The sequence below is a fragment of the Leguminivora glycinivorella genome, chromosome 25 (assembly GCF_023078275.1).
Source record: "Leguminivora glycinivorella isolate SPB_JAAS2020 chromosome 25, LegGlyc_1.1, whole genome shotgun sequence".
Taxonomy (NCBI): domain Eukaryota; kingdom Metazoa; phylum Arthropoda; class Insecta; order Lepidoptera; family Tortricidae; genus Leguminivora; species Leguminivora glycinivorella.
In genome coordinates, this window is record NC_062995.1 from 8,037,819 (window position 1) to 8,064,926 (window position 27,108).

The window sequence follows — 27,108 nt, forward strand, 5'->3', positions numbered from 1 at the left end:
GATGTCGCGACGAACAAAAAGTCTAGCTCAACAATTTTTAGCTAATATTACAATAGTATAGTCTTTCTGTTTAGCCTGTTGGTTGACTGGTAGAGAATGTCTTTAGGCATTAAGTCCGCCATTTGTACTTTATTTGTTATAGTGTGCAATAAAGTTTAAATAAATAAATAAATAAAATAGTATTAATCACTACTCTGTTTTCAATTTCTTCTGCTTGTAATATAAGCTGTAAACTATTTTAATATTACATATTTGGCAGACGCAACACACACACCTAGTGTCGAGTAGTGGTACTGATAATTTACGCTATTTGACGCGTGATTGACGCTAGATGTCACTACAAATAACTTGCATTTAGTGATGTATGGAGTTACAACTCTTCCCTTACTTATTCCTCTATGATAAAACCGAATATTAATAAGTATTGAGTCAGACCAATGTTAGCAGCAATATTGATAACATAGACGGCACAAATGTAACTTTAAAAGACTTATGAAAATAATTAAATTCAACACTTGCACGGTCTATCAAAAACGCTGCTAACTTACCTTGGTCCGACTCTAATCCCAAACGAGTGTCAATATTTAAAATTCGAGAAACGAAATTACAATCATTCCTAATATTATTAATATAATAGGTAAATATGAAACATCAATATTATATTTTAATATCAATTCTAAATATAGGCAACTATCCGTCAATTACACAGATATAGGAAGGAAGGAGAACGGATATGTCGCACGATTTGTATTGAATACGGCTCTCGCAAGCTCTTGAACCCACACACACACACTTCAAGATGGAAGCTCTTAGGCCCCCCACAGACGGGAGACAAAACTGTTTTGTCTCCGTCGTATTTGTATGAAAAGTTGCGTCGCCTCGTGTGCGCACCTTCATACTAGCCCATAGACCGAGCGACGGAGACAAAACAGTTTTGTCTCCCGTCTGTGGGGGGCCTTAGTGGATTATTGACGTTATTGTGCAATAGGCTACTAGACTCTTATCGAATTTGGCACAAGAAATTATTGTTTCCTGTAGTATTTTTTTATTTATTTCAACTATGGCCACCGAAAACGCTGTCAGACGTGTCGTGTAGTGACGTCATAGAACCTAACTTAACTTCATGCGGAGATGCTGTCAGAAAATTTTGTGCTCAATTCGATTTACATCATGCGCAGACAGTCTATAGATTAACATGGCTAATGTTGTTTTTGCCTGATTAAGTTAAAGCAAACTTTAGAAATGTTTTTTTGTGGTTTTCAAGTCGTAATAAAATATGGTAGTAATTTTTTTCGGTTAATTGGACAGTAATAAATAATATAAAATGGACTTTAAAAAAGGGTCAAGTAGCCTATACACGCTCATCATTTCCATGTGTGTACAGTCAAGTGCAAAAATATGTATCGAAAAAAATCGCCTCATTAATGGGCCATTTTTTTTTCAAAGTTGTCCATACCACTTTTTTGGATTAGGAAATTTGTATGTGGTTTCCACTCAGAATCGCGAGCTCTTTCAATCCTAATAGGACAAAAAAAAAGTGTCCCAAGGTTTTTCCCATTCCATTACCATTTTTTCATACATTTTGTATGTTACGGAATCGAAGGATTGAAAAATGTATGGAAATCTTGAGACATTTTTTTTTCTCCTATCAGGATCGAAAGACCTCGCGATTCTGAGTATGAATTATGTAAAAAAATAAAATTTTGAAAAAACCCCCGACCTCGACATAGTGGACCGATTTTCATGAGACATGGCTAAGAACACTCCCGACTAACTCAGCTTTCAGACAAAAAAAACTAAATCTAAATCGGTTCATACTTTCGGGAGCTACGATTCCACAGACAGACACACACACACAGACAGACAGACAGACAGACAGACAGTCAAACTTATAACACCCCTTCGTTTTTGAGTCGGGGGTTAAAAAATACACATGTTACATTAAATTTGGGTGGACAACTTTGGGACATATTTTTGAGTAAGATGTGTAGTTGTATACACCCATATTTTTACACTTGACAGTACATATGAACGACCAGCGAGTGGTGTCACCACGCATGCACACAACAACTGTATGCTCAATGAGCTAACTGCGACACTCCGCTCCGCTCTCTATTATTACATATATGCTCTGATGAGGTATAAAGATACAAGCAAAGTCTGTCCATATCGTAAGCAACAATATGGAACTTTTTTCTTGAAAACGTCACAAATACAGACGATACTATATTATTACCAATTAATTCTTAAAATTACAAATTTCAACTTTAGCACCCAACTTTTCCTTATATCACTTTCATTTCCTTAAAAAATCTCATGCCCTATATTAACAGTAAGACACTGTTCAGGTTCACTTCGGATGATTCCGGCTCGCATTGCTACCTAGCAATTATTACAGTTCGCACAACTTGACGCCCCTGTGTGCGCTACCACAGACAAGATAAATACTTGATTTTTGTCAACCCTGAATTCGAAAAAGTCATGCTAGAAAGGGATAACGATGAACACAATTCGAACCTTCGTTTTTGTATGAAGTGTCGTTTCTTTACTATTATATTTATTATAGCTGAGTTTACACCAGCAAGTTATTGCTCCAATTTTTTAGACGCAACTATGGGTAAGAGTAGGGTTGCAAATAGAAAAAAAAACAAATGTTTTTTTTTTTTCAGGATTATGAAACAAGCCCCATGGTTTTTTTTTTCTAAAAATGTTTTTCTTTTCAGATGAACAAATAATACGACAATAACGGTTTTTCGTGATTTGTAACGTTTCAATAACAATTTAATTCGATAAACATTCAGTATGCAAACGTTTATTGGGGAATCCCCGATGCGGCGTGGAGCGTGGAGAGGCGGTGGTGTTGCCTACAGGAAATAGCGATAACTACTAACTACAGATTGTGTATATGTTAGTTTCATTAAACCAGAAATTAAAGTTATTAATTTAAATTCGTTTATTAGTTAACATAAAGTCTAAAAAACCGTATAAAAGTATTAACTGTTTTGCAAATTTTGAGATTTCGTCCTTTAGAAAAAAAAACATACTCCAGAAAACAAACTGGTTTTTTTTCACGGTTTTTTTTTTCAAGACAGAAAAAACCGTTTTTTTTGCAACCCTAGGTAAGAGTGAATGGCAAATATCTGCATCGCTTTCTTGCATATACCTCTGTTTCAAAACTTACAGGTGTAAACTCAGCTTATGGTAAAACTGTGGTTCAATCTTTTTGGCAAAACCTTTTGCGGTCGAACATTAAATGCGAGAGATGAACACACATCGATCAAACCATAAATTAAATATAACAAGATCATACCATCCCATACATTAAAATGCGACCGCCTACGAACGTGCTTACACTCCACCACACATAGATGGCGCCACAAAAAATGCCTTGTTGCCACCGATTATATGTAGATTGGCATTAAGTGTCAGTTCCGAGCCGTAAATCAATGTCAAAAGTGACACTTAATCAACAAGTATAATCAAAAGCTACAAGACATTTTTTTTGTGGCGCCATCTATGTGTGGTGGAGTGTAAGCGCGGTCTTAGGCGGCCGCATTTTAATGTATGGGATGGTATGATCTTGTTATATTTAATCTATGATCAAACTTACAACATCGAGAAACTTTAAATAACATTTATTATCCGATCCGATGTCGGATGGATTCCAATGAAAAAATCCAAGATGGCGCCTGTAATGTATATCGGTTCTACATCCGATTTCGGATCGGATAATGTGAAAACGCACTAAATTGACAAGACACGTTCCACACATTTATGGCGGTAAATGCTATTTGAGGAGAGACGTTATTTGCCGGTATTTGAGAAAATATGTTCCACATATTCACGAGATGTTAAAGGGGGGTTGTTGTACGTTTTGTTGATTCTACACATTTACGACATTGCACGACAAGGGGAGGGGTAAACGCCGGTATGTGAGAAGAACCGGCAAGAAGCTCCATGGCTTCAGTTCAGGGGGCGGTAGTTCTTCACCCCTTCGAGGCGAGCGCGACGGCGCTCTGAAGGCGTCGCGCCTTTCACCTGAAAGAAAAATTAATTTGTTTATATCATCATAGATTTACCTGCCTGTGTGGTGACGGGTTAAGAATTTCACCACCCCTGGTGGGTTAAATTGTGGTGTAGGCGAGAGGCTGGCAACCTGTCACTGCAATGCCACAGTTTCGTTTTCTTTTAACCCCTTATTTGCCAAGAGTGGCACTGAAGCTTTAGTAGTTTCATGTGCTCTGCCTACCCCTTTATGGGATACAGGCGTGATTGTATGTATGTATGTATCATAGATTAAATATAAGAAGATCATACCATCCCATACCTTAAAATGCGACCGCCTAAGAACGCGCATACACTACACCACACATAGATGGCGCCACAACAAATGCCTTGTTACCATCGATTATTTGTAGATTGGCCTTGTGTCACTTTCGAGCCATAAATCTATGTCAAAAGTGAGACTTAACTAACGCCATCTACAATTATAATCGAAAGCCACAAGACATTTTTTTTTTGTGGCGCCATCAAAGAGACACGGCGATGTTTATAGTTAGGTCAGCAATTCCCGTCAACTTTGTACAAAAATTAAGGGAAAAGTTAAATTTGTTTTTATTAATTCCTATTTTGTTACCAAGATTTTGTTGATTAATTGAGATTTTATTAAGTTTTATTTCGTCATTAAGGTTCTCTAGTATCTATATTTTCTTAATTATAACAATTATCCTGTATATATCTTACGAAAGTCGAATTATATTACTAAATGTTGGTAACAAAATAGGATCAATTAAAATTTGCTGACGTGGCATTGTACAAAGTTGACGGGAATTGCTGAGGTACTCTCCCAGCGGTGAACTATCAAAATCGCCATGTCTCTTTTATTTGCAAGGGAGTGCTTATCTTTTGTTCGTTTTTTATATCCGATCTGTGTCTCAAGAGCCAGTTTCTTCCCGTTTACAATCAGGTACACATTTTGAAAAAAAAAATTATATATATCTTACCTATAACTAAAGTTCGCTTTAAAGATATTTATTTGTCTCAAAAGAAATATTACATTTCACTTATTGAGATAATTAGTGAAATTTAATATTTCTTTTGAGTAAAGTTAAATTTTATATAAATGCAAGAAAGTAGGATGAGTGTGTGCGCGTGTGTGTGTGTGAGTAATGTGTATGTGTGATTTTTGAAATGTGTGTTTGTGTGTGTTGACGTGCGCGTGTGTTATTTGAGACTTTTCTAGACAATGATGATTTACCTTAGTAATTATGTGAGCTCTGGCAGATGGGTCAGGAACGTAAGACGTCGCTTGCTCCTAAACAGAAAAAAAAAACATTAAAATAGTACACCACCAGATTTATAGCTAGCTAACTAATAAGTTAACGGAATTCAATAAAAACAGGGTGTAGTGAACTGAAATAGATACCATACACTAAAGAAAAAGAGATCAAGCCCACTAGTGGCGAAGCCGGGAATCGAACCCGGTATGGTATCTATTTCAGTTTATAATTTATATATAGTAGACTTTAAAAAAAAAAAATCAAAATAGTACATTACGATACGTCGAAAACGTCGTACGATACACGTGCAAAAAGGAAATTCGTAACTCGTGTCGATTTCGAACTTCCTTTTTTACGCACTTGTATCGTAACGTACTATTTCAGTACATATGATGTTTTTTTTACGCACTAGTGCGAGAAGTGGTTCATTATATGCTAGTTCGAAACTTTGGAGGCTCATCTGTACTGAAAAACGTCGTACGATACATGTGCGAAAAGGAAATTCGAAACTCGTGTCGACATCCTTTTTTACGCACTTGTATCGTAATGTACTATAATAAAGTGATTTGATTTGTTCCCTACATCGAGGGTGTAGTGAGTATAGAAATGCATATTATCCCATAGTGGATACCCCCCTCCAACTGAGGGGGGACTGAAATCTTCTCGAGGCTGAGGCGTAGGGTTAGAGCCGGCGTAGTTTTATTTGACGTTCATAAGCGCATTGTAATATGCCTACTTGGAAAATAAATATTTCATTTCATTTCATTTCATAGTACTCACCGTTTCCCAGTTTTCCTCACACTCCACGACCGGGATGGGCGGCAGTTCCCGCTTCGGGACGTCGTCTTCCACGATGTACTTCTGCGTGTCGAAGAGGAACCGATCGGGGCAGCAGGACACGTGGAACTGAAATCAATTGTTAATGTTAAGCGCTGATAGCCTAGTAAGTACGTGCGACTTTCGTTCCGGAGGTCGCGGGTTCGAACCCCGGCTCGCACCAATGAGCAGGGCTCGGATACTGGTTGAATTTTCAGACCGTTATCATGTACTTGCTTTCAATTTTTTCCACATTTTATTTTACCACTTTGTCGGCGTAATTGATATACATATTGGTACCAAATTTCAGCTTTCTAGTGCTAACGGTTACTGAGATTATCCGCGGACGGACGGACGGACAGACATGGAACTATGGACGACCGGTCTGGCGCAGTCGGTAGTGACCCTGCCTGCTGCACCGCGGTCCCGGGTTCGAATCCCGGTAAGGGCATTTATTTGTGTGATGAGCACAGATATTTGTTCCTGAGTCATGGATGTTTTCTATGTATATAAGTATTTATATATTATATATATCGTTGTCTGAGTACCCACAACACAAGCCTTCTTGAGCTTACCGTGGGCCTCAGTCAATGTGTGTAAGAATGTCCTATAGAAAAAAACTATAAGGGTTCCTAGTTGACTACGGAACCCTAATAAAATGAGATATTTCCTTACGTCCAATTCCGCGTCATTGACGACGTGCGTGGCGTTGATGGGGCACGTGCTTTTAGCACACCGGGGGTACTGTTTCCTGCACTTCTGCAGGTGTATGTGCATCCTGTAATGCTCCACCTGGTCAAAGAAATGGCAAATAAATAGTACATTACGATACAAGTGCGTAAAAAAGGAAGTTCGAAACGAGTGGTGATAAATTAAAACACGACCGAAGGGAGTAGGTATTTTAAATCGACACGAATGTACTATTAAGCTTCTGTACCGTTATTTGAAGCCTATTTAATATATTGAGAGACAGCGATACTGCTTGTAGATGCGTAGCGGTTCACAGCAGGTACCTACAGCTGAACACCTGTAAACAACTTGCAACTCCAGTTTTACGATTCAGGTTTCCCCTTCCACCAGGCGACCCGTGCCGTAGGGACGGCAACGATGTTTCATCATTGGCGTTCTGTTTGTCGGAACGTTCGGTACACTACAAAAAATTCTTAGAATTCCTTAATTCTTGGAATTTTTTGTAAGTTTAATCAAAAATATCGTTTTAGAAAACGGTTTTACCGTTCGTTTACTATTATAAATTAAATGTTTTAGAAGCTGAGCACCTGATCGATTCACTTTGAGCGCAGCGTGTCGCGTAAGTAAGCGATTTTTTATTTCTTTTTCAGTTATTTTTTTCAGTGAATCGATTCGTCTTAAGCACGGAACAGGTCAAGAAAGTAAAATTTGAAAAATGATCTCCTTGTCCTCTTTGAGACTAAAACAGTCCTAATTAAAGTCGTAATTGACGCGATTAGTGTTTGTTTTGCCTTGCGACCGAAGATGAGCCTGTGCTGTGACCTGATAATTTCCGTGCGTGCCCATTGTGGTAGGTACTGTGCTGCGGGATAAAATTCCTTTACAATCTCTTTAAATAGATCGATATTCTGTAACGGAATTCAGAAATAGATCAAAAGTCGAAAGTTAAAGCCTATAGCCGCCGGACTTGGCAAGGGCGTCAATAAATATTTATTGATTCTAAGTATCATGTTGGCTTTTATATCCGATCCCTGTGTGCCTTAAAATCGACTTTCCGCTCTAAAGAAAGGTAACTAACAAACCTATATCATTAGCGTCTTTGGGGAACATGTTTGTGTAATCCGAAAAATGTTCCGTAAATAAATATGGGCAATTTTAAATGCACAGTACGGCATCGTCAGGGATACCTCTGAAAAATGTAGTTTGGTAATGTTCTTATGCCTTAATCAAATCTAAGCCGCTTGCCAGTGGAAGTAAAGGATTACAAAGTGAAACTCAGGTATGTGGAGAGTTGTATTAATTACCAAATATAAGTTCCGGTTAAAGTTCCGAGAGAGTCACTCTTTAATCCTTAACTATAATAATAGCGTTTAATAACGCAAGGCGAGCGTATTTGATTAATTTGATTACTTGGCTGCTGCGTAAGCAGAGTAAAAGGATGCATCATTGCACTAGCTTACTAAAAACTTCTTACCTGCGCAAGGTGTGAAGAAATTTACAACCAGTATGTTTTTATTTTGTGTATAGTCCGCTTAAGGATATTAAAGGCTAGTATAATAATTATTATTCTGTGGAAGCAGGCATTAGTGGAAAAAATATCAAGTGTTAAGACGGTGTAAAAGCACTAGTCTAACACAGTAGGCAGTGACCCTGTCTGCAGAGTCTATGGTTCTGGGTTCGAATCCCAGTATGAGAATATGTTTGTGTGATGCACACAAATAGCGGGACGTAGTTGAACGAAAGAGAGCCATCCTCTGAAAATAGCCTTTTATTTGAATGGCTTTTCCCTTTTTACGTTGAGATTATATTCAAATAATTATGTTTATATGAATTGGATCTTTTTCCTTTTACTACGTCCATTTTTTCCCGAGTTACGGTTGTGTTATTATGTATTTAAGTATACATATGTCTATAATAAGAGTAATATATCGCCTTGCTACCATAGTACAAGCCTTCCTCAGTTTTTGGCAAAATAGATTCCCCAATGTCTATTTATTTTGGTACCGATAATAAATTTCCCGCTTATTAAGGCTTATGAGTATTACTATTTATCTAGATAAAAACCAGCCGTCTGCGCAAGACGTGCATCTTCCCATTTTCATAATTCCCGCCTGCGCAAGGTGTGTGAATAATATGATTGTTAAGACAGCTGAAAATTTTGCAGTCTGCGCAAGGCTTGCAATTTTCGTGACTCAATTTTCTGCCTGCGCAAGGCGATTAAATATTTTATTTAGCCTGCTGAAAACCTGCCGCCTTCGCAAGGCGCGTGTTTACATATCCTGCGTCACAAGCAGATCAAGCAGATGTGGTATAATAGGTATAATACAATTAGCATGGTTCTAAAGCGGTTTTTGTCGGCCTACGCAAGGCGTTTTGAAACTTACGTGTGATGGAGGAAACAACACAATATGATAACGCCTCCTAAGCTTAGTACCAAGTGCTTACTTTGTTAATTACAAAGTCATTTTGACAGGGGTTATATATTTCTACTGCGGAATCACTTCCCAGTAATCATTAAATAGTCTCGAGAAGACTTGTCAAAGCGGACCCCAGGCCTTCACAGGCCGGGGCCGGGGCCAATGCCGGGATAACGCAAGGAGGATGATGATGAGTCTGGTGAAGACTAAAAAGATTATCACAGTTATTGCTGGCGACTTGATAAACGTGGTTTCTTTTTTTTGTGGAAACTTCTATATTATATAAAGCTACAACCCGACTGACATTTTTCCAAAAATGGGCAGAAGGAGTTTTTGCAGGTGGCAGTGTTTGGTGTGGTCGTATAGAGTTTGGTCCTGCGACCCCGGATAGATCAGACCGTCGGTCTACCGGTTCCGGGTAAAAAAATGTCGGACGGCCTGGCCAAACGGCTGGACTTAGCCGGGGAGTGTTCGACCAAATGTCATAGAGGACCCTGGGCAGTTTTTGACGCCGCCATTTTTTTTTCAAAATGGCCGACTTTTTTTTTGACGATTTTTCAAGTTTGTCGTAGAGAGCTCAAATTTTGGTCATAGAATCTCCAAGCGGCCTTGATTCGAATGAAATAAAAAAAAATTGAAAAATGCTACAAATGTGGGAAAACTGGCCACTTTTATTTTGTATGGCAACTTTTAAACCGTAAGAGATAGCCGGGGGGTGCTCGACCAAATGTCATACAGGTATCCGAGTAGAAAAAAGTTGCATTAAAAAAAATTCAATATGGCCGACTTTTTTTTTTGAAAATTTTCAAAATGGTCCTAGCGCGCTGAGATTTGGCACGCGGGTGGAGGGTCGCGCCAAGATTAGTATTCAAAAAGAAAATTTTGAAAAATTCAAAATGGCGGCCTTTGAGGGCCAATTGAAATTTGAGTGGAGGTTTTTCTTTTAATTACCATAGCTCCGTAACGGTACAAAGAAGTGAAAAGTGCTCAAACAAATGTTATACAGTCACCCGAGGTCCATCGAATGGCATTAAAAAAAAATCAAAATGGCCGACTTTTTTTTTTGAAAAATTTCAAAATGGTCCGATCGCGCTGAAATTTTGCACACGGGTAGACAGCCACCCCAAAATTAGTATACAAAAAGAAAATTTTGAAAAATTCAAAATGGCGCCCTTTGAAGGCCAATTGAAATTTGTATAGAGGTCCTTTTTTTAAATCCCCATAGCTCCGTAACGGTAGGGGAAAGGTTAATAGTGCTTGAACTAATGTTGTACAGTTATCTGAGGTCCATCGAATGGCATTTACAAAATTTCAAAATGGCCGACTTTGAAAATTTTTTTTTTATTTTCGGTCCGAGCGCGTTCAAATTTGGCACGTGGTAAGAACGGGGGCCAAAAATAGAAATGAGAAAAAAAAAATTTGGAAAAGTCAAAAACGGTGGCGAGAGGGGACAAAGTCAAATTTCCCTACCAGTTTGTATGGAGGTTTTTTTTTAAATTCCCATAGCTCCGTAACAGTAGGAAAAAGGTTAATAGTGCTTAAACTAATGTTGTACAGTTATCTGAGGTACATCGAATGGCATTTACAAAATTTCAAAATGGCAGACTTTGAAAATTTTTTTTTTTATTTTCGGTCCGAGCGCGTTCAAATTTGGCACGTGGTAAGAACGGGGGCCAAAAATAGAAATGAGAAAAAAAAAATTTTGGAAAAGTCAAAAACGGCGGCGAGAGGGGACAAAGTCAAATTTCCCTACCAGCCTGAGGGAGCGTTCTACAGCCCGACGGTCATTGCTCCGGTCCAAGTTCCGAGCTGCGTACAGACAGTGCTCCCAAGCAAGAAAATATAAGTAAAAGTGTCTAAAAAGCGACGCGGCGGGCCGGAGGCCGCAGGCCGGAGGTCCAACTTCCCTACAAATCCTACAATCCCCACAGTAACTACGCGGAGGGCCGAACTTCCGGAGCGTGTCTGACAGGCTAACTATGCGCGAAGGCCGCAGGCCGAGCTGCGGGCAGAGTGCTCCCAAGCACGCGAAGGCCGCAGGCCGAGCTGCGTGCAGACTGTGCTCCCAAGAAAACAATAACAAAAAGTATCTAAATAAGCGAAGCGGCGGGCCAAAGGCCCGACGCGGAGCTTCGAAACCCAGCGAAGGCCGAAGGCCGAGCTCCGCGTAGGGCCGAAGGCCCGGAGCGTCCCTGATCGGCTCGCCGGCGGACCGGGAAGTTGGAGCTTAAACACGTCCCAATAGTAAAAGTGTCTTAGAGAAGCGAAACGACGGGCCGGAGGCTGCAGGCCGTAGGCCCGTCGTGAGCTTCTCAAGACACTTTTAATATTGGGTCGTGTTTAAGCTCCAACTTACCTACAACTCTCACAGTAACTACGCGGAGGGCCGAAGGCCCGGAGCGTGCCTGAGAGGCTTCCAAGCACGCGAAGGCCGCAGGCCGAGCTGCGGGCAGAGTGCTCCCAAGCACGCGAAGGCCGCAGGCCGAGCTGCGTACAGACTGTGCTCCCAAGCAGAACGATAATCAAAGTGTCTAAAAAGCGACGCGGCGGGCCGAAGGCCCGACGCGGAGCTTCGAGACGAAACCCAGCGAAGGCCGAAGGCCGAGCTCCGCGTAGGGCCGAAGGCCCGGAGCGTCCCTGATCGGCTCTCTGGCGGACCGGGAAGTTGGAGCTTAAACACGACCCAATAGTAAAAGTGTCTTAGAGAAGCGAAACGACGAGTCGGAGGCCGCAGGCCGCAGGCCCGTCGTGAGCTTCTCAAGACACTTTTACTATTGGGTCGTGTTTAAGCTCCAACTTCCCTACAACGCCCACAGTAACTACGCGGAGGGCCGAAGGCCCGGAGCGTGTCTGACAGGCTCCCAAGCACGCGAGGCCGTAGGCCGAGCTGCGGGCAGAGAGTGCTCCCAAGCACGCAAAGGCTAAAGCAAAAAAGCAAACAAGTAAAGATAAAAAAACAAACAAGCTAAGCAAAGAAACAAAAAAGCAAAAAAGCAAAGCAAAAAAACAAACAAGCAAAGCAAAAAAAACAAAACAGCAACAAGAAAGACCGAACAATAAGTCAAGTGTCTAAAAAGCGACCTGGCGGGCCGGAGGCCCGACGCGGAGCTACGAAACCAAGCGAAGGCCGAAGGCCGAGCTCCGCGTAGGGCCGAAGGCCCGGAGCGTCCCTGATCGGCTCGCCGGCGGTCCGGGAAGTTGGAGCTTAAACACGACCCAATAGTAAAAGTGTCTTAGAGAAGCGAAACGACGGGCCGGAGGCCGCAGGCCGCAGGCCCGTCGTGAGCTTCTCAAGACACTTTAACTATTGGATCGTGTTTAAGCTCCAACTTCCCTACAACCCCCACAGTAACTACGCGGAGGGCCGAAGGCCCGGAGCGTGTCTGACAGGCTCCCAAGCACGCGAAGGCCGCAGGCCGAGCTGCGGGCAGAGAGTGCTTCCAAGCACACAAAGGCTAAAGCAAAAAAGCAAACAAGTAAAGATAAAAAAACAAACAAGCTAAGCAAAGAAACAAAAAAGCAAAAAAGCAAAGCAAAAAAACAAACAAGCAAAGCAAAAAAAACAAAACAGCAACAAGACAGACCGCGGGGCCCTCGGGCCCCGCGCACCTTTAAAAAACTAGTCAGAAGGCTATAAGTACGTTCTTTTGATAGTAGATGCATTTTCAAAATACTGTTTGCTTTACCCCATGATTAAACAAGATGCGAATGAATTGCAGAACTGTTTCTCTAATGCAATCTCTTTATTTGGTACACCTAATCTTATAGTGTGCGATAAGGGTCGTATGTTTGAAAGCTCTCAGTTCCAAGGGTGGGTAAAGAGCGTAGGGTCTAGCATACATTTTATAACTCCTCAAATGCACGGTGAGAATGGACAAGTGGAGCGGTATTGTAGAACTGTACTTAACATGCTTCGCGTAGAGGCCACAAAAAATGCTCTGTGGTCTACCAGCCTTTGGAGGCTTCAACTTGTTATTAATAGCACAAAACAAAAAACAATTCAAACTTCCCCTTTACAATTGCTTGTTGGTATTGAGGGTACAACACCATTAATACGGACCATTATTCGTGATGTAGCTCTTAATAACACTCATCCAAACCGTGAAGGCCTTAGAGAGCTACAAAGACAACGCGCCTCCGAATTATTAAATGAAAATCGGCAAAAACAAGATCAGCATGTCAATAAAAATCGCCGGGCGGAGCGCATATTTAAACTTAATGATATGGTTTTTGTAATTAAAACTTCGCAGATGACTGGCAAGCTGGACTCCGGGATGCGGGGACCTTACCGCGTCACGAGAGTGCTGCCACACGGTCGCTACAACCTGCGACTGGTTGGTGGCTCATATGGCAAAACAACACAGGCTGCGGCTGAGCACATGGTCATATGGCGTGGAGAATGGACCCCCGAGTCATGTGCCGCCTTCTTTGACAGTGAGTATAATTATGCATTCTATGTAGGTGTACATGCAAACAACGTGCCTCTGTATTTGATCCTACATAGACAGACACGCTAACTCGGTGCCTCTGTCCCTGATAAGGTTATGAGAGGATACGCTAACTCGGTGCCTCTGTCCATGTTGGATTATGAGGGGATACGCTAACAAGGTGCCTATGTCCTTTAAAAGTCAAGGGATTTTCAATCCCCTTTTCTTTTTTTGTATGAAGGGTTACGCTAACTCGGTGCCTCTACCCTAAGACAGTTGTATTGGATAAGCAAACAATGTGCCTATGTCCGTCATAAAGACATGCAAACTAGGAGCCTCTGTCTTCTAAAATTGGCCTCTAATGAACGTGCTTCTAATCCATTGTTATTGTTTCTAGGCGAGGAGGACATTACGTCTGGCACGATCTCTACTGATTCAGATGCTGCTGCAGCAACTGACAGCCCCTCTGCCGATGCCAGCCTTCCGGGTCCAACTACAAGCGCCGCCATGCCTCCAGAACCCAACAGCGAGGAGAGCCAAGCCGTATCAAGCACGAGTCACCACCAACAATCTGCCAGTCACACTACAGAGAGCTCCGGCAGGCCCATAGCCAATAACAATGACGTTAGAGAAGCGCTGATGCCCGAGCCTAGACGACCACGTGGTCGAGGGCGACCACGAGTCAGGAGAGGCCGTAAAAGGAGATAGATAAAGCTTAAGCGCGACGCCACGCTACGTCACTACAGTAGGGTAGCAACCCCCCCTCACGAACCTTTATAAGCGAGCGCACCCGTCGTACCGGTCTCTTTTCGAATCCCGATCTGGTGAAGTAAACGTTAAGACTAACCGTATACCCATTTGTCCATTTCGTGTCGTGTTTTTATTATTCTGTGCATAGTCTGTAGATTTCGTATGTTTTACCAATCTGTTAATTATTCTGATATTCGAGATTGTTACTTTGAGTGTTTAGTAATAATGTGATTGATTGTAAATTGTAAATAAATAATTAGTCGATTTGGTTTTTATGATTTCATTTAATTTAACATCCTGACAATCGCTAATACCATACATTTAAGCCGCCATCTTTGATTTTTGCTATTGAAACCTTCCGACATCCGGTATCGGATCGGATAATGTGAAAACGCACTAACGCTACGCTATCAAAAATTCAAAACGCTTCATGTGTGGCGGAGGCGGAGTTAGGGGAGTTTTCTGTGTTTAACTAGTTTTCTACTATATAGTTATCTACTACATATGTTATCTTTGTCGTTAACGACGTTTGAAACACCTAGCTCACGCTGACGCGGAGTGAGTTGACACGATAATATTCAAAATTAATCACGGTTTTATCAGCCTACTTATTTAGGTTTTAAAGTGGGATTTGTGGTCATTTAATCATTTAAGTAAACCTTTTGATAGTGTTGATGCATATCAAGGCCGCAGTATTCTTTGGTTCAGGATATTAACCGTTTCCCAAACATCTTAAATGGGTTATTTATTCTATTATTTTAATCAAATAGTTATCTAGCCCGCTGGCCGCTCCGGCGCCACATGAGGCCAATAATCTAAAGATCAGATTGCTTTGGACTGTTTTAGGTCATTAATTTGTTTCAGTTAAGCCCACGTGGGCTGAACACATTTTAAGGAATTGGCTATGTGGATGAAATAGCAAACATTTTTGCATAGTTTTTCGCTATGTAAGAATGCAGTTGTGATATGTTATTACATATTTTGAGGCTCCAGGAACGACCTGAACCAATGTTACAAAGAACCATTACATTAAAATGTGTTCACATCCTCATAAAGTAGCACGGGGAGACTCGTCTACTCATTATTTAGTCCGAATGAAACAATACGTATTTAAATTATGAGTTTTAGGTTAAGATTACCGCCATAACACGTTTTTAAAAATAAAAGGGGGAAAAGGACACCTACGTAAGAAGTGATGAAATGTACGGGTTAATAAACCCAACTACAAACTTAAAACGCTGTCATATTACAGTTTTTAATCTGTTTTTTAAATAAAGTAACCTCTATGGTTAATAAATATATCACATTCATGGCTCATGGGGTATTCGGAAAACTATTTCTCATACCTAATCATTGTTTTTGGTAACAATATTTTGCAAGATAAGTACTTGATGTGGTTTCAAAATGATTTTAATACTCATATAAAGATGGACCGTCAAAACAATTTTAAAGCTATGCCGAATAAGCCCATGACCCATGGGGTTTGATGAGTGTCTCAAAATTTTGTTTGGACCTCAGATCTCGGAACTACAGATCTAGGTACCTTAACCTCAATATCATATTCTTCATTACAAAACCAGAAGGCTACGTCATGCCATATAATGGAATGATTATATATCTTTATGCTTCCAACGAAAATCACGGGTCTTACCCGCATACATACGTATCCTTAAGGAGAAAAATATTTGATTGTAACATCTTGCGCTTTCATAAGCTGGTTACCCAAAACAAAAAGGCATTTATATACGAAGAAAATTCTATCATCAGCATTGGCTTAACATGTGTACAAATTACAAATAAAACGCTTCGCACATGTGCGTCTAGCCGCCTAGGCGTTGTTAGCCTATGCCAATCCTTGGCTTAACAGAAAGTACATACATATTGGGTAAATAACTAACAAAAAATATTAGGGAACTGGGAGAGAACTCTCCAGACAAAAAGTCTAAGGTTAAGTTGTAGCCTGTTAACCAAGGCAATTAAAAGTTGAACTGTTGTAGTACCACTACTACCAATTGCACAGGAGGTACTTTGTTTAGGACTGTATTCATACATGGATTCAATGACCTTAATACGTATACTCATAATGTATAACGAATGACTAAGTTATACTTATACAAAGCCTCAATAGTCTTGTTACTTGATATACTTACACTTCCTTCCTGGATGATAGATTCGTTTACCAAAAGAGTATCTTATGCTTAGGAGTTTTCAATGATGAAAAATTCACAAGTGTGCTTATCCATAAGACTTTTTAGAATGATTAGATTATTTTTTTTTAGCACTTACCAAACGTGCCCAGATTATTATTTCCGTTAATAAAATTGGAACCACGTTACACATGGGTTCAGTATGGGTTATACCCAAGAGGCCAAGAATATTTCCGGCATACTAGAATGCTCGGGAAAATTACTAAAATTAGATTTCATAAAACGAATTAAGTACATCACGAAAGAACCATGATTGTCGGAACATTAGTCATACCATGGGTATTAAGGTTTTCAATAGCTGCGCACATTAGTGTTATACACTTTTAAAGTTGTAGCCGATTGAGCGAAATTTTTCTTCGCTACCAAATTTTGCCATGTCATAGCCATAAGGCAGTAATTATAATATTCACTGTCTATTATGTAATGCTGTAATTGCCGGAAATAAATAGTGACTATTTGGATAAGGCATTAATGAATGGATCAGTTCCTTAACTGTTTTCTATAATATCATATGTAATAATATCATGTCATGCAAATCAATATATCAATATAATGTACCTATGTCATGTCTATTATTCTATGATACTGAAAAGAGATAAACGAGTTGCGAGGAATTTGACACACAATCCAAAACTTTTTTTTTTTTTCGCTTAGACCCTAAAAGTAATGATACTGCAATAACCCTACTTACTGGCAATTGCAGTGTCGGGGTCAAAACATTAAAAACATACTAAGTGTATTAAATTGAATATTATAATGAAATAAACGTAAACATAAGTCATGACCTGACCTTGTTAGGGGGATGAAATAAAAAAGTAACAGGTTTTTCATAATTTATTTTAATACCATTATGGGTATATACATAATAGGTATATACATAAAATTTAAAAATGTTTCAAACTTTCCTTACCGACGAATAATAAGTTACAATAGAAAAATAGGTCACTGTGCACTTATCAATTCAGTCACTGCAGCTGCTGTCAGCTGCAATTCACATTCCTCCATATAGGTACACAAGGTACCTATCTGATGTGTGAAGTGCACTTGAAGTTGTTATTTCCATTGGCGATTCAATTAATCACATTGGCGTTTCTTGACCACCAGGCGAATACAGACACGTCTCAATATATTAAATAGGCTTCAAATAACGGTACAGAAGCTTAATAGCAGCGTTTTACCTTACAATAAAACGCATATTAAGCGAAATACCTTATTTGAAGCCTATATTTTTAACTACGCCTGTGGCTACAACACTCAGTTGCAATAAACCAAGGCACATTTATTTTTCCATTTGAGGGTATTTGTTGTTCGCTGCTAGTAAACAACATTTTTAGACTATTCAGTTTCGAAGATACGTCTTTATTTCATTTCACATTTGAATTCATAAATGATGCAACTGTTTGGTAAGTGGTATATAGAACCAATGATGAAACATCGTTGCCGTCCCTACGGCACGGGTCGCCTGGTGGAAGGGGAAACCTGAATCGTAAAACTGGAGTTGCAAGTTGTTTACAGGTGTTCAGCTGTAGGTACCTGCTGTGAACCGCTACGCATCTACAAGCAGTATCGCTGTCTCTCAATATATTAAATAGGCTTCAAATAAGGTATTTCGCTTAATATGCGTTTTATTGTAAGGTAAAACGCTGCTATTATACCATGCACGAAATAAAGCATCAGATAATTATTAGAAAAACATTGACATAAGTTATTTTTATAAATAAATAAATATTGGGGGACACATTACACAGATCAACCTAACCCCAAACTAAGCAAAGCTTGCACTATGGGTGTTAGGCGACGATATACATACTTATATAGATAAATCCATACTTATATACATAGAAAACATACATGACTCAGGAACAAATATCTGTGCTCGTCACACAAATAAATGCCCTTACCGGGATTCGAACCCGGGAGCGCGGCTTAGCTTAAATCGAATTTATATTTAAGTCAGGTAGAAATATGTAAAGTAACTGAGTTGACCATGACGTCAGGACGTCACTCAATTCGATTTCATATTAATTCCATATTAGCAAGTCGATCAAATTCGTTGTGACAGTTCTTAAAAAGAAGCTGATTTGACTAGGAGGCAAGTAGCCTATAATTAACAGGGAGCGTACTTTTCGTGCCGATGACATCAATTTGACGTCACGCTCCATATAGGTGATCACAAATTGTTTTATTGTTAATTATTAATCATTAGTCATCAATCATTTTAAGTTATGAATTTCTTTGCATGGTAATGAATACAAGAAGGATGGTGTGCTTTACGTTAAAGAGAAATTCTCTTTTTTACGTATTTATTGTAATGTGTTGTTAACAATACTATTTAATTAAATTTATTTATAAAAACAAATCAAATAATTTTATTCACGTTTCACATTTCAAGTAGGTATTATTTATGCCACATGTAAATGGACTACTGTATTTGAAGTAATTTGTATACGATTAAATTGATTGACGACTAATGATTAATAATTTACAATAAAACTATTTGGGATCACCCTATACGGAGCGTGACGTCAGATTAATGTCATCGGCATGAAAAGTACGCTCCCTGATAATTAATATTCTTATGCCCCTACGGAACAGAGTCACACTCGCATCGCGACCAAAAATTATGAAAAACGACGGCAGAAAGTTAATTTGGGAGGACGGTTTTTCTATAACATCCGCCTCGCCAACTTCGCATTTACAAATTGCACATTTACTTTTTTTAAATACTACGTCGGTGGCAAACAAGCGTACGGCCCGCCTGATGGAAAGTGGTCACCGTAACCTATGGACGCCTGCAACTCAAAGAGTGTCACATGCAAATTACCACCCCATTAGAAACTTGTACATTCCCTTTTGCTGTGTTAAATACACAGTAAAAAGGAGTGTACACACAGAACTTAATTTAGATAGAAGAAACAAATTCATATATTTGTATAGGGGCCGAGCGTGTCAAATTTTGTACTGAAGTTATTCTTGCCTGTAATTTTAAATATGTCTCAGGCTCTTGATTGTTCATAATTTTTGTGTTGTTGCAATTGAATATCACGTAACGAGGCATTTTTTATGTTTTGATTGACTTCAACTTACAAAAATTGACGCCCGAAAGCTACAAGCTGCCAGTAAAGACGGACAACTCAGTGGATTTCACTGAGTTCATTTGACACGCTAAGTAGATACGTTTGCTTGATCTATGGTATATATGACATCTGTGAGTGTACATGTACAAGTTCTAAGGAGGGTTCGGGTTGCCGACGACTCAAAGGACAATAGACGGAATAAGTCAGTTCCGTAAGTCCTCCCGTCATCAGCACACCGCACCCTCGTTGAACTCTGGCAGCCTTATTTTGGGAGGACGGTTTTTTTTTTTATAACATCGGCTTCGTAAACTTCGCATTTACAAATTTCACATTTACTTTGCGAGTATGTATCAATCAAACTTAGCATATCAAATGAACTCGGTAAAATCCACTGCGTTGTCTGCCTTTAATCACTTGTAGTATGTCAGTGGGTGCCAATTTTTATAAGTTGAAGTCAACAAAAACATCAAAAATTTTAAATTTTTTTTTAATAACATTAAAAATTTAAAATAAAAAAAATATATAAATAAAAAAAATGCCTTATTACGTGAGCAATTCCCGTTTAGTTTGTACATTTGGATCACGTCTCCGATTTGGATAAAAATTGGTAGGCTGATAGAGTCCATGATGCTGAGCAAGATCCACTAGGTTTCCCAAAATGTCCTAGGTTGATTGTATGAAACTTTCCTTTTTTGTTACCGAAAATGTATAGAAATCTGGTAACAAAAAAGGAAGGTTTCATACAAACTACATAGGACATTTTGGGAAACCTAGTGGATCTTGCTCAGCATCATGGACTCTATCAGTCTACCAATTTTTATCCAAATCGGAGACATGATCCAAATGTACAAACTTAACGGGAATTGCTGACGTGATATTTAATTGCAACAACCCAAAAATGATGAATACTCAAGGGCCTGAAACATATTTAAAATCACAGGCAAGAACAACATCAGTACACAATCTGACACGCTTGGCCGCCATACAAATAGATGAACTGATATCTTCTTTCTAAATCTAATTCTGTGACTTTGTAAGTAGAATGGAAACAAAGTCGTTGTAGACAAGTTTGAAGTTAAGAATAGGTTAAAACGCCATGAACTAATGCCAGTATCACCAGTATGTACAAGGCGAAATCTGCAATATCTTTTTGTAGCAGATAGCATCTTATATGTTGTGGGAAAGGTGCAATTTTCTAAAAAAAAAAAATTGCAGATTGTACCATGTACCCTATATGTTGTTGTCATTGTTATATAGAAACTTAGACGCTAGAGAAGTCAAGCTGTTATTAATATATTTATATCTAAACTTAAATAATAAACTGTACCTGATGCGCCATGTTGTACGGACATGTCATTAGCTGGTGCGGCTTCGGTTCCTTTATGGAGCTGAGAAAAAAAGATATGAGGAAAACTTTCACCATCAAGAAATCACACATTATGAAAACATTACAAAATATACAGAATTATAAGTTGTAACATTAACAATTTCACTACCAGACAAACAGAGTAACATAAGGGTTCCTGTTGTACCTTTTTTGTATGGAACCATAGATTAATTACACATAAGATCATATCATCACAAACATTGAAATGCAACCGCCTAAGAACGCGCATCACACATAGAAACTAGACTTCGTTATCAGTCTTTACTCATAAGTACCGTCGTTTTCCATAGGTACTAAAGAATGAAAATTTCATTCTGAAACAGATACGTATGGACCTGTGTCACTTTGAATTCTATGGAAGTCGTCATTACCTTGAATTTAGTGAAAGTAGTCGTCACAAGGCAAAGCTTTGGAAAATATTCGAATTGCAAGCAAACATATTTCGCGCGAGCAGGCGATTCATTATAATATTATGATAGTGTTACTTACCAGTACATGTTTAAATCACTGAATTACTTTCTTGTCTTGCCAGAATACTTGGTTAGATTTGTTTCTGCGTGGATTGCGAATATTGTAAATTCCGGATGCACACAGAACAGTCTTTGTGCGACGCGAAAATTGCGAAAAGTCGAAAACAGAATTTGACAGATGACAGATCAACTATCGATCAGACGTTTTTTTCACCCACGAGTTGCGTTCGGAAACCGCAAAATAAAACCCATATAAAACCACGGCAAAACTACCAAACCCATAAAACATGAATAAAAATAAAAACAAACAGTGCGGTATTTTAAAAAATGTAATATTTTTATTTAAAGTCTGTCTCGCCATTTCCAGCGTTGGGAATAAAACAGATTTCTTTTATAGACGATAAAATAAATCTCACTTTTAGCGCTTTACAATGCGCGAAATTCAAATCTATTCAAAGACGCCTTTTTTCAGCAACAGGTTGTGTTGGTGCAAAGAAAAATTTTGGTGTAAATCGATGTTTGCGTCGTTTGTTAAATACTTTTACATCCATTCCATGCAACCTTGGATTTTTTGTTAGTGATTTATCACTGAGATAAAATGTAATAGGTATCCATTCATTGATACAAGGATATATATAATAGGATTTACAATCTTCATAGCCATACTAAGACCCAATGGTTTGTTTTAACTTTTTTTTTAATACCTAAAAGTACAATAATTATATGAATTATGAATTTTGATTATTTTGACAAATCTCTTGTAGTTCCAAATAAATATCCAGAATTAGCGCCATTCGTCTTCCCCTGTAAATGAAAAAAAGAATCAGCAATAGTTTACACACAATTCAATTTGTACGTTACGGTGGACTAATGGAAACTAGTATGGAACAAATCTAGGTATAACACTTTAAGTTCTCGCGCTTTGTACACATATTTAAAGTCACACCGGGTGTCTGCAAGATAGATTGCAGTTGTGGAAGTGCGTATATTGGCCAAACAAAGCGCAGCGTTCAAGAGAGGGTGAAGGAACACATAGCGGCAGTTAAAAATCGCCATGTACACAAATCTGCAATCGCCGAGCACTTGCTTACTGCGGAAACGAATCACTGGATTGAGCTACACAAACCCAAAGTTCTTTCCACCGAGCGACACTATTATCCCCGGATTGTGAGGGAGGCGATCGAAATTAAAAAATATCCTAAAAACTTTAACAGGGAAGACGGGTATAGATTATCGCCAACATGGGGACCAGTGATTCAAATGTTCAAACCAAAAGATCTATCTTCGGACCAGTGCGCGGATGTTGTGAGTGCTGTGTGTCGTGCGGTGGGAAATAAACAATAACTAAAAGCGGGTAGATTATATTTATTTGTCTACCCCGAACATTTATATAAATTAATATCGGGTAGTTTTGTGTTGTTTACATCTCCGGTGACACTTTGCTGGGACGTCAGTCTTCCGCGACCACGGCCAGTGCAACCTGACCGAAACGTTGGGAAAAAAGGTAAAAATAATGTTAATTAATCGCGTTCGACCTGTGTGTGACTTTAAATAAATCTAGGTATTTTATATAATAATAGTAAAATTTAATTTAACGATGAGTATAATCAATGCAAGTGAGTGGACTCGGAACGCGGCGGGGCGTGCAGCGGAGCGGGCTCGCTCAGGACACTTGTGTGAGCTTCAGTAGGCTAGTTTCCTATACCTACTTAATAGTACATTACGATATTTACGATACAAGTGCGTAAAAAAGGAAGTTCGAAACGAGTGGCGATAAATTAAAACACGACCGAAGGGAGTGATAATGAACCACTTCTCGCACTAGTGCGTAAAAAAACACCATCTGTACTGAAATAGTACATTTCGATATAAGTGCGAAAAAGAGGAAGTTCGAAACGAGTGGCGATAAATTAAAACACGACCGAAGGGAGTGTTTTAAATCGACACGAGTTACGAATTTCCTTTTCGCACGTGTATCGAACGACGTTTTTCAGTACAGATGGACCTCCGAAGTTTCGACCTGACATATAATGAACCACTTCTCGCACTAGTGCGTAAAAAAAACATCATCTGTACTGAAAAATATTTTATGCAATGCACGAATTAAAGCACCACATAATTAGAAGCAAAATATGTACAGTAGTTATGTTAGACAATATGTGTCAACAGTGTGCGTCTGCCAAAAATGTAATATTAAAACAGTTTACAACTTATATTACAAGCAGAAGGAATTGAAAACAGAGTCCTCATTAATACTATTGTAATATTAGTTGAAAATTGTCGAGCATTTACTTTTTGTTCGTCGCGACATCTATTGACAAGTAGCAGTACTGATATTTTACGCTAGTTGACGCTTGGATGACGCTAGATGTCACCATGTATGGAGTTACAACTCTTCCCTTACTTATTCCCCTATGCCACTAACTTGAACAGTTATTTTTATTTCACCATGTATAGTTGTATACACTTACGTAGGTTCCACCTCGTAGGGTACTTCTGCTTGGAGACGAGGAACTTCTCAATGATGTCCCGGATCTGCCAGCGGAGCGAGGACTTCTTCCAGTGCGTGTAACGCTCGTGGAACAGGTCGATCAAGGAGAGGAACTCGTGGTAGTCGCTCACTGTACACAATACAAGGTCATCTGGGTACGCAGCCAACGTTACAATTGAGTTACAACGTTACAAATTAATGTTTCATAGTGTAGTTTCATAGAGTGTCTGTGTCTGTGAGTCTGTGTGTCTGTATGTCTGTGTGTCTGTGTGTCTATGTGTATGTGCGCGTGTGTGCGTGCGTGCGTGCGTGCGTGCGTGCGTGCGTGCGTGCGTGCGTGCGTGCGTGCGTGTGTGTGTGTGTGTGTGTGTGTGTGTGTGTGTCTATGTGACTTACGCATGAACTGGAGCATGCCGACCATCTCTGGCCGCAGTTGCCTCTCCTGCTCTATAGAGTATGTAATCCATGACGTGTTCCGGTAGAGGGCGCACATATGGTCGAACTTGTTTCCTATAAATATAAATATTAAAGGACTTCTTACAATTGACTGTCCTACAGTAAGTTCAAGAAGGCTTGTGTTGTGGGTACACTACTCAGACAGCAATATATTTACCTACACTAGCACGGGTAGCATGGTCGCGCGATAGACGATAAAATATCAGGCCGTCCCTATCGCACTATTCGTAAGTGCGATAGGGACGGCCAGATGTTTTATCATTTATCGCGCGACCATAATTGCCTGCTAGGTGTCAACAGTGTCGTCGCGTCTGGCAAAAATGTAATAAATATTAAAACAGTTTATAACTTATGTAACAATCAGAAGGAATTGAAAGAGAGTACTTACTAGTAAAAAATGATCATTAGACTGTGTGTAACTTTGTTCGTCGCGACATCTATTGACAAGTAGCAGTACTGATAACTTACGCCAGATGACGCGTGGATGACGCTAGATGTCACTACAAATAACTTGAGTCACAACTCTTTCCTTACTCGTTCCTCTATGCTATCTATCTACTGTACCTATGGCGGTGAAGATACGGCCGGCACCGAAATCCATGGTTCCGTAGTAGTAACGCTCTACTCGGCGGACGTCTCGCATTTTCATGTCCATATCTAGAGACATATTTAATTAGATTAACACGGTACGATGCGGTGACTGCCTACTGTCAGACTGACTGTATGCTTGTATGCCACCGTGTAAAACAGTGGTGTGCAAAATACGTCTTGCGAGCCAACTCATCACTATAAGGAATAAGGTAGAATAAGTAAGGGAAGAGTTGTAACTCCATACATCAGTAAATGCAAGATATTTGTAGTGACATCTAGCCTTAATCATGCGTCAATACGCGTCAACTAGCGTAAATTATCAGTACTACTACTCGTGGATTCATCTGCCAAAAATTTAATATTAGAACAGTTTACAACTTATATTACAAGCAGAAGGAATTGAAAACACAGTACTGATTAATACTATTATAATATTAATAGCTAAAAATTGTTGCGTATTAGACTATTTATTCGTCGCGACATCTATTGACAAGTAGCAGTACTGATAATTTGCGAAAGTTGACGCGTGGTTGACGCTAGATGTCACTACAAATAACTTGTATTTACTGATGTATGGAGTTACAACTCTTCCCTTACTTATTTCCTCTATGGTTAAAGAGACGATGAATATTGGAACTAGCGATACTCTCGCGCTTCGACTTCGTAGTACAGGCCATACTCATTCGTTTTTACAAGTACCGGCACGTAACACGTAACTTTAGCGCTGAACGTTATTGCTCAGAAGTCAAAACAGGGGTTTACCATGACGTACTAAAGACGTTCAGTTTAGGTTAAGAGAAAAGGACAAAGCTATAGCAGTTACATAGCTCCGTCCCTCTCTCTCAACCTAAACTGAACGGCTTTAAGCACGTCATGGTAACCCCCAGGTCTCTTAGGGGATTACAGGGGGCGAGGGGTATGTATCCCCATGCGCAGCTATCCCCTCCACATTTCACTCAACGCTAAAGTTACGTGCCGCTGCTTTATGTTGATAGCTAACCTTTAACGAATTCCAAGGTCATGTAGATGATAGCGCTGACCTCCTTGCGGATCCAGTCTTGCTTAAACGGGTGAGGGGTTTGCGCTCTCGGTCCCAGTGGTGTCCAACACACTGCACACAAATTCAAGGTCACTGAGGATGAGGAGTCTAAGGACACAGTATGGTAAAGAGTTTTTCACCACACCAACTGGTAAAGGCTTACTTTGCTATTCGAAAACAGATAGCAAAATTGCATTTTATCCACAAGAGTGCAAAACATAAATTTTAACTTGATGTCTTAAGCTAGCTGGTAGAATGATGATTTTGAATCATAAATATTAAATAGATTGATGGATTTTATTTTATAGTCAATATTTTGTTCGTGTTGGTGTGATGAAAAATTTTGTGTTTCACTCGATGGCAAAGTTTGTTTAACCTTCGTGCCTTGAAGCCGTCGCAACGCTCAAGATTCCACTTTTTGAACCTCTCGCTACGCTCGGGGTCAATATTGGAATTTTCTCTTGCTCGGGTATCAATATTGGCACGTGCGGTTAAACAACAACTTTTGCCCCTTGTAAAACAAGTAACTATAATCGTACAGTATGGCCACTCCCGCTTTCCGCTGAAAGTGCCGCCCACCCGCTCTCGGTTAGGTACCGCACAGCAGCAAAAACGCGACCAACCGACCTTTTTTTTTCTGGAGGAGAAAAATGCTGTTACGCATACCACTCGGGTACGGGGATGAACCCGAGCGACCAGCCAACCTGTCTTAACCCTTAAATACATAGTGGTGTATATATGCATCATGCATTTTTGATAGCATGTCAAAGTTTAAATTTGAATAAATCTTTGTCAAGGTCATGCATTTAAGGGTTAAATATCTCACCCTGATCGGCCTGATCTCACCTCACTCATACAATCATGGTACGCGTTCGCCTACACGAGCTTTTTAGGGTCTTCCCAAACATACCGCTCCCCAAAATCGCTCGTTAGGAATGTTAAAAAAACTTCTATTTTGACTTACGTAAAATGACTCGAGTATTAAAATTCTCATATTTAATTAAAGTAATT

At 39.5% G+C, this 27,108-nt stretch overlaps 2 protein-coding genes across 3 annotated transcripts; both read right to left on the reverse strand.

The window, feature by feature from the left end:
- Window positions 1-3,943: 3,943 nt before the first annotated feature.
- LOC125239235 (gametocyte-specific factor 1-like) lies at window positions 3,944-21,667 on the reverse strand. Of its 2 annotated transcripts, none has more exons than XM_048146767.1 (6): window positions 21,540-21,667; window positions 20,991-21,051; window positions 6,771-6,887; window positions 6,060-6,185; window positions 5,258-5,314; window positions 3,944-4,038 (listed from the first exon to the last, which is right to left on the reverse strand). In XM_048146767.1, exons 1-6 carry the CDS (start codon window positions 21,545-21,547, stop codon window positions 3,964-3,966), a joined length of 444 nt encoding a protein of 147 aa, XP_048002724.1. In that variant the 5' UTR covers window positions 21,548-21,667; the 3' UTR covers window positions 3,944-3,963. The 2 variants fall into 2 exon arrangements, with proteins under 2 accessions (XP_048002724.1, XP_048002725.1); XM_048146768.1 differs by lacking the exon at window positions 21,540-21,667 and adding an exon at window positions 21,422-21,510.
- A 195-nt stretch (window positions 21,668-21,862) lies between these two features.
- LOC125239524 lies at window positions 21,863-26,823 on the reverse strand. The gene is made up of 6 exons (XM_048147139.1): window positions 26,802-26,823; window positions 26,059-26,169; window positions 25,032-25,124; window positions 24,408-24,521; window positions 23,992-24,141; window positions 21,863-22,324 (listed from the first exon to the last, which is right to left on the reverse strand). Exons 1-6 carry the CDS (start codon window positions 26,821-26,823, stop codon window positions 22,305-22,307), a joined length of 510 nt encoding a protein of 169 aa, XP_048003096.1. The 3' UTR covers window positions 21,863-22,304.
- Window positions 26,824-27,108: the final 285 nt, after the last annotated feature.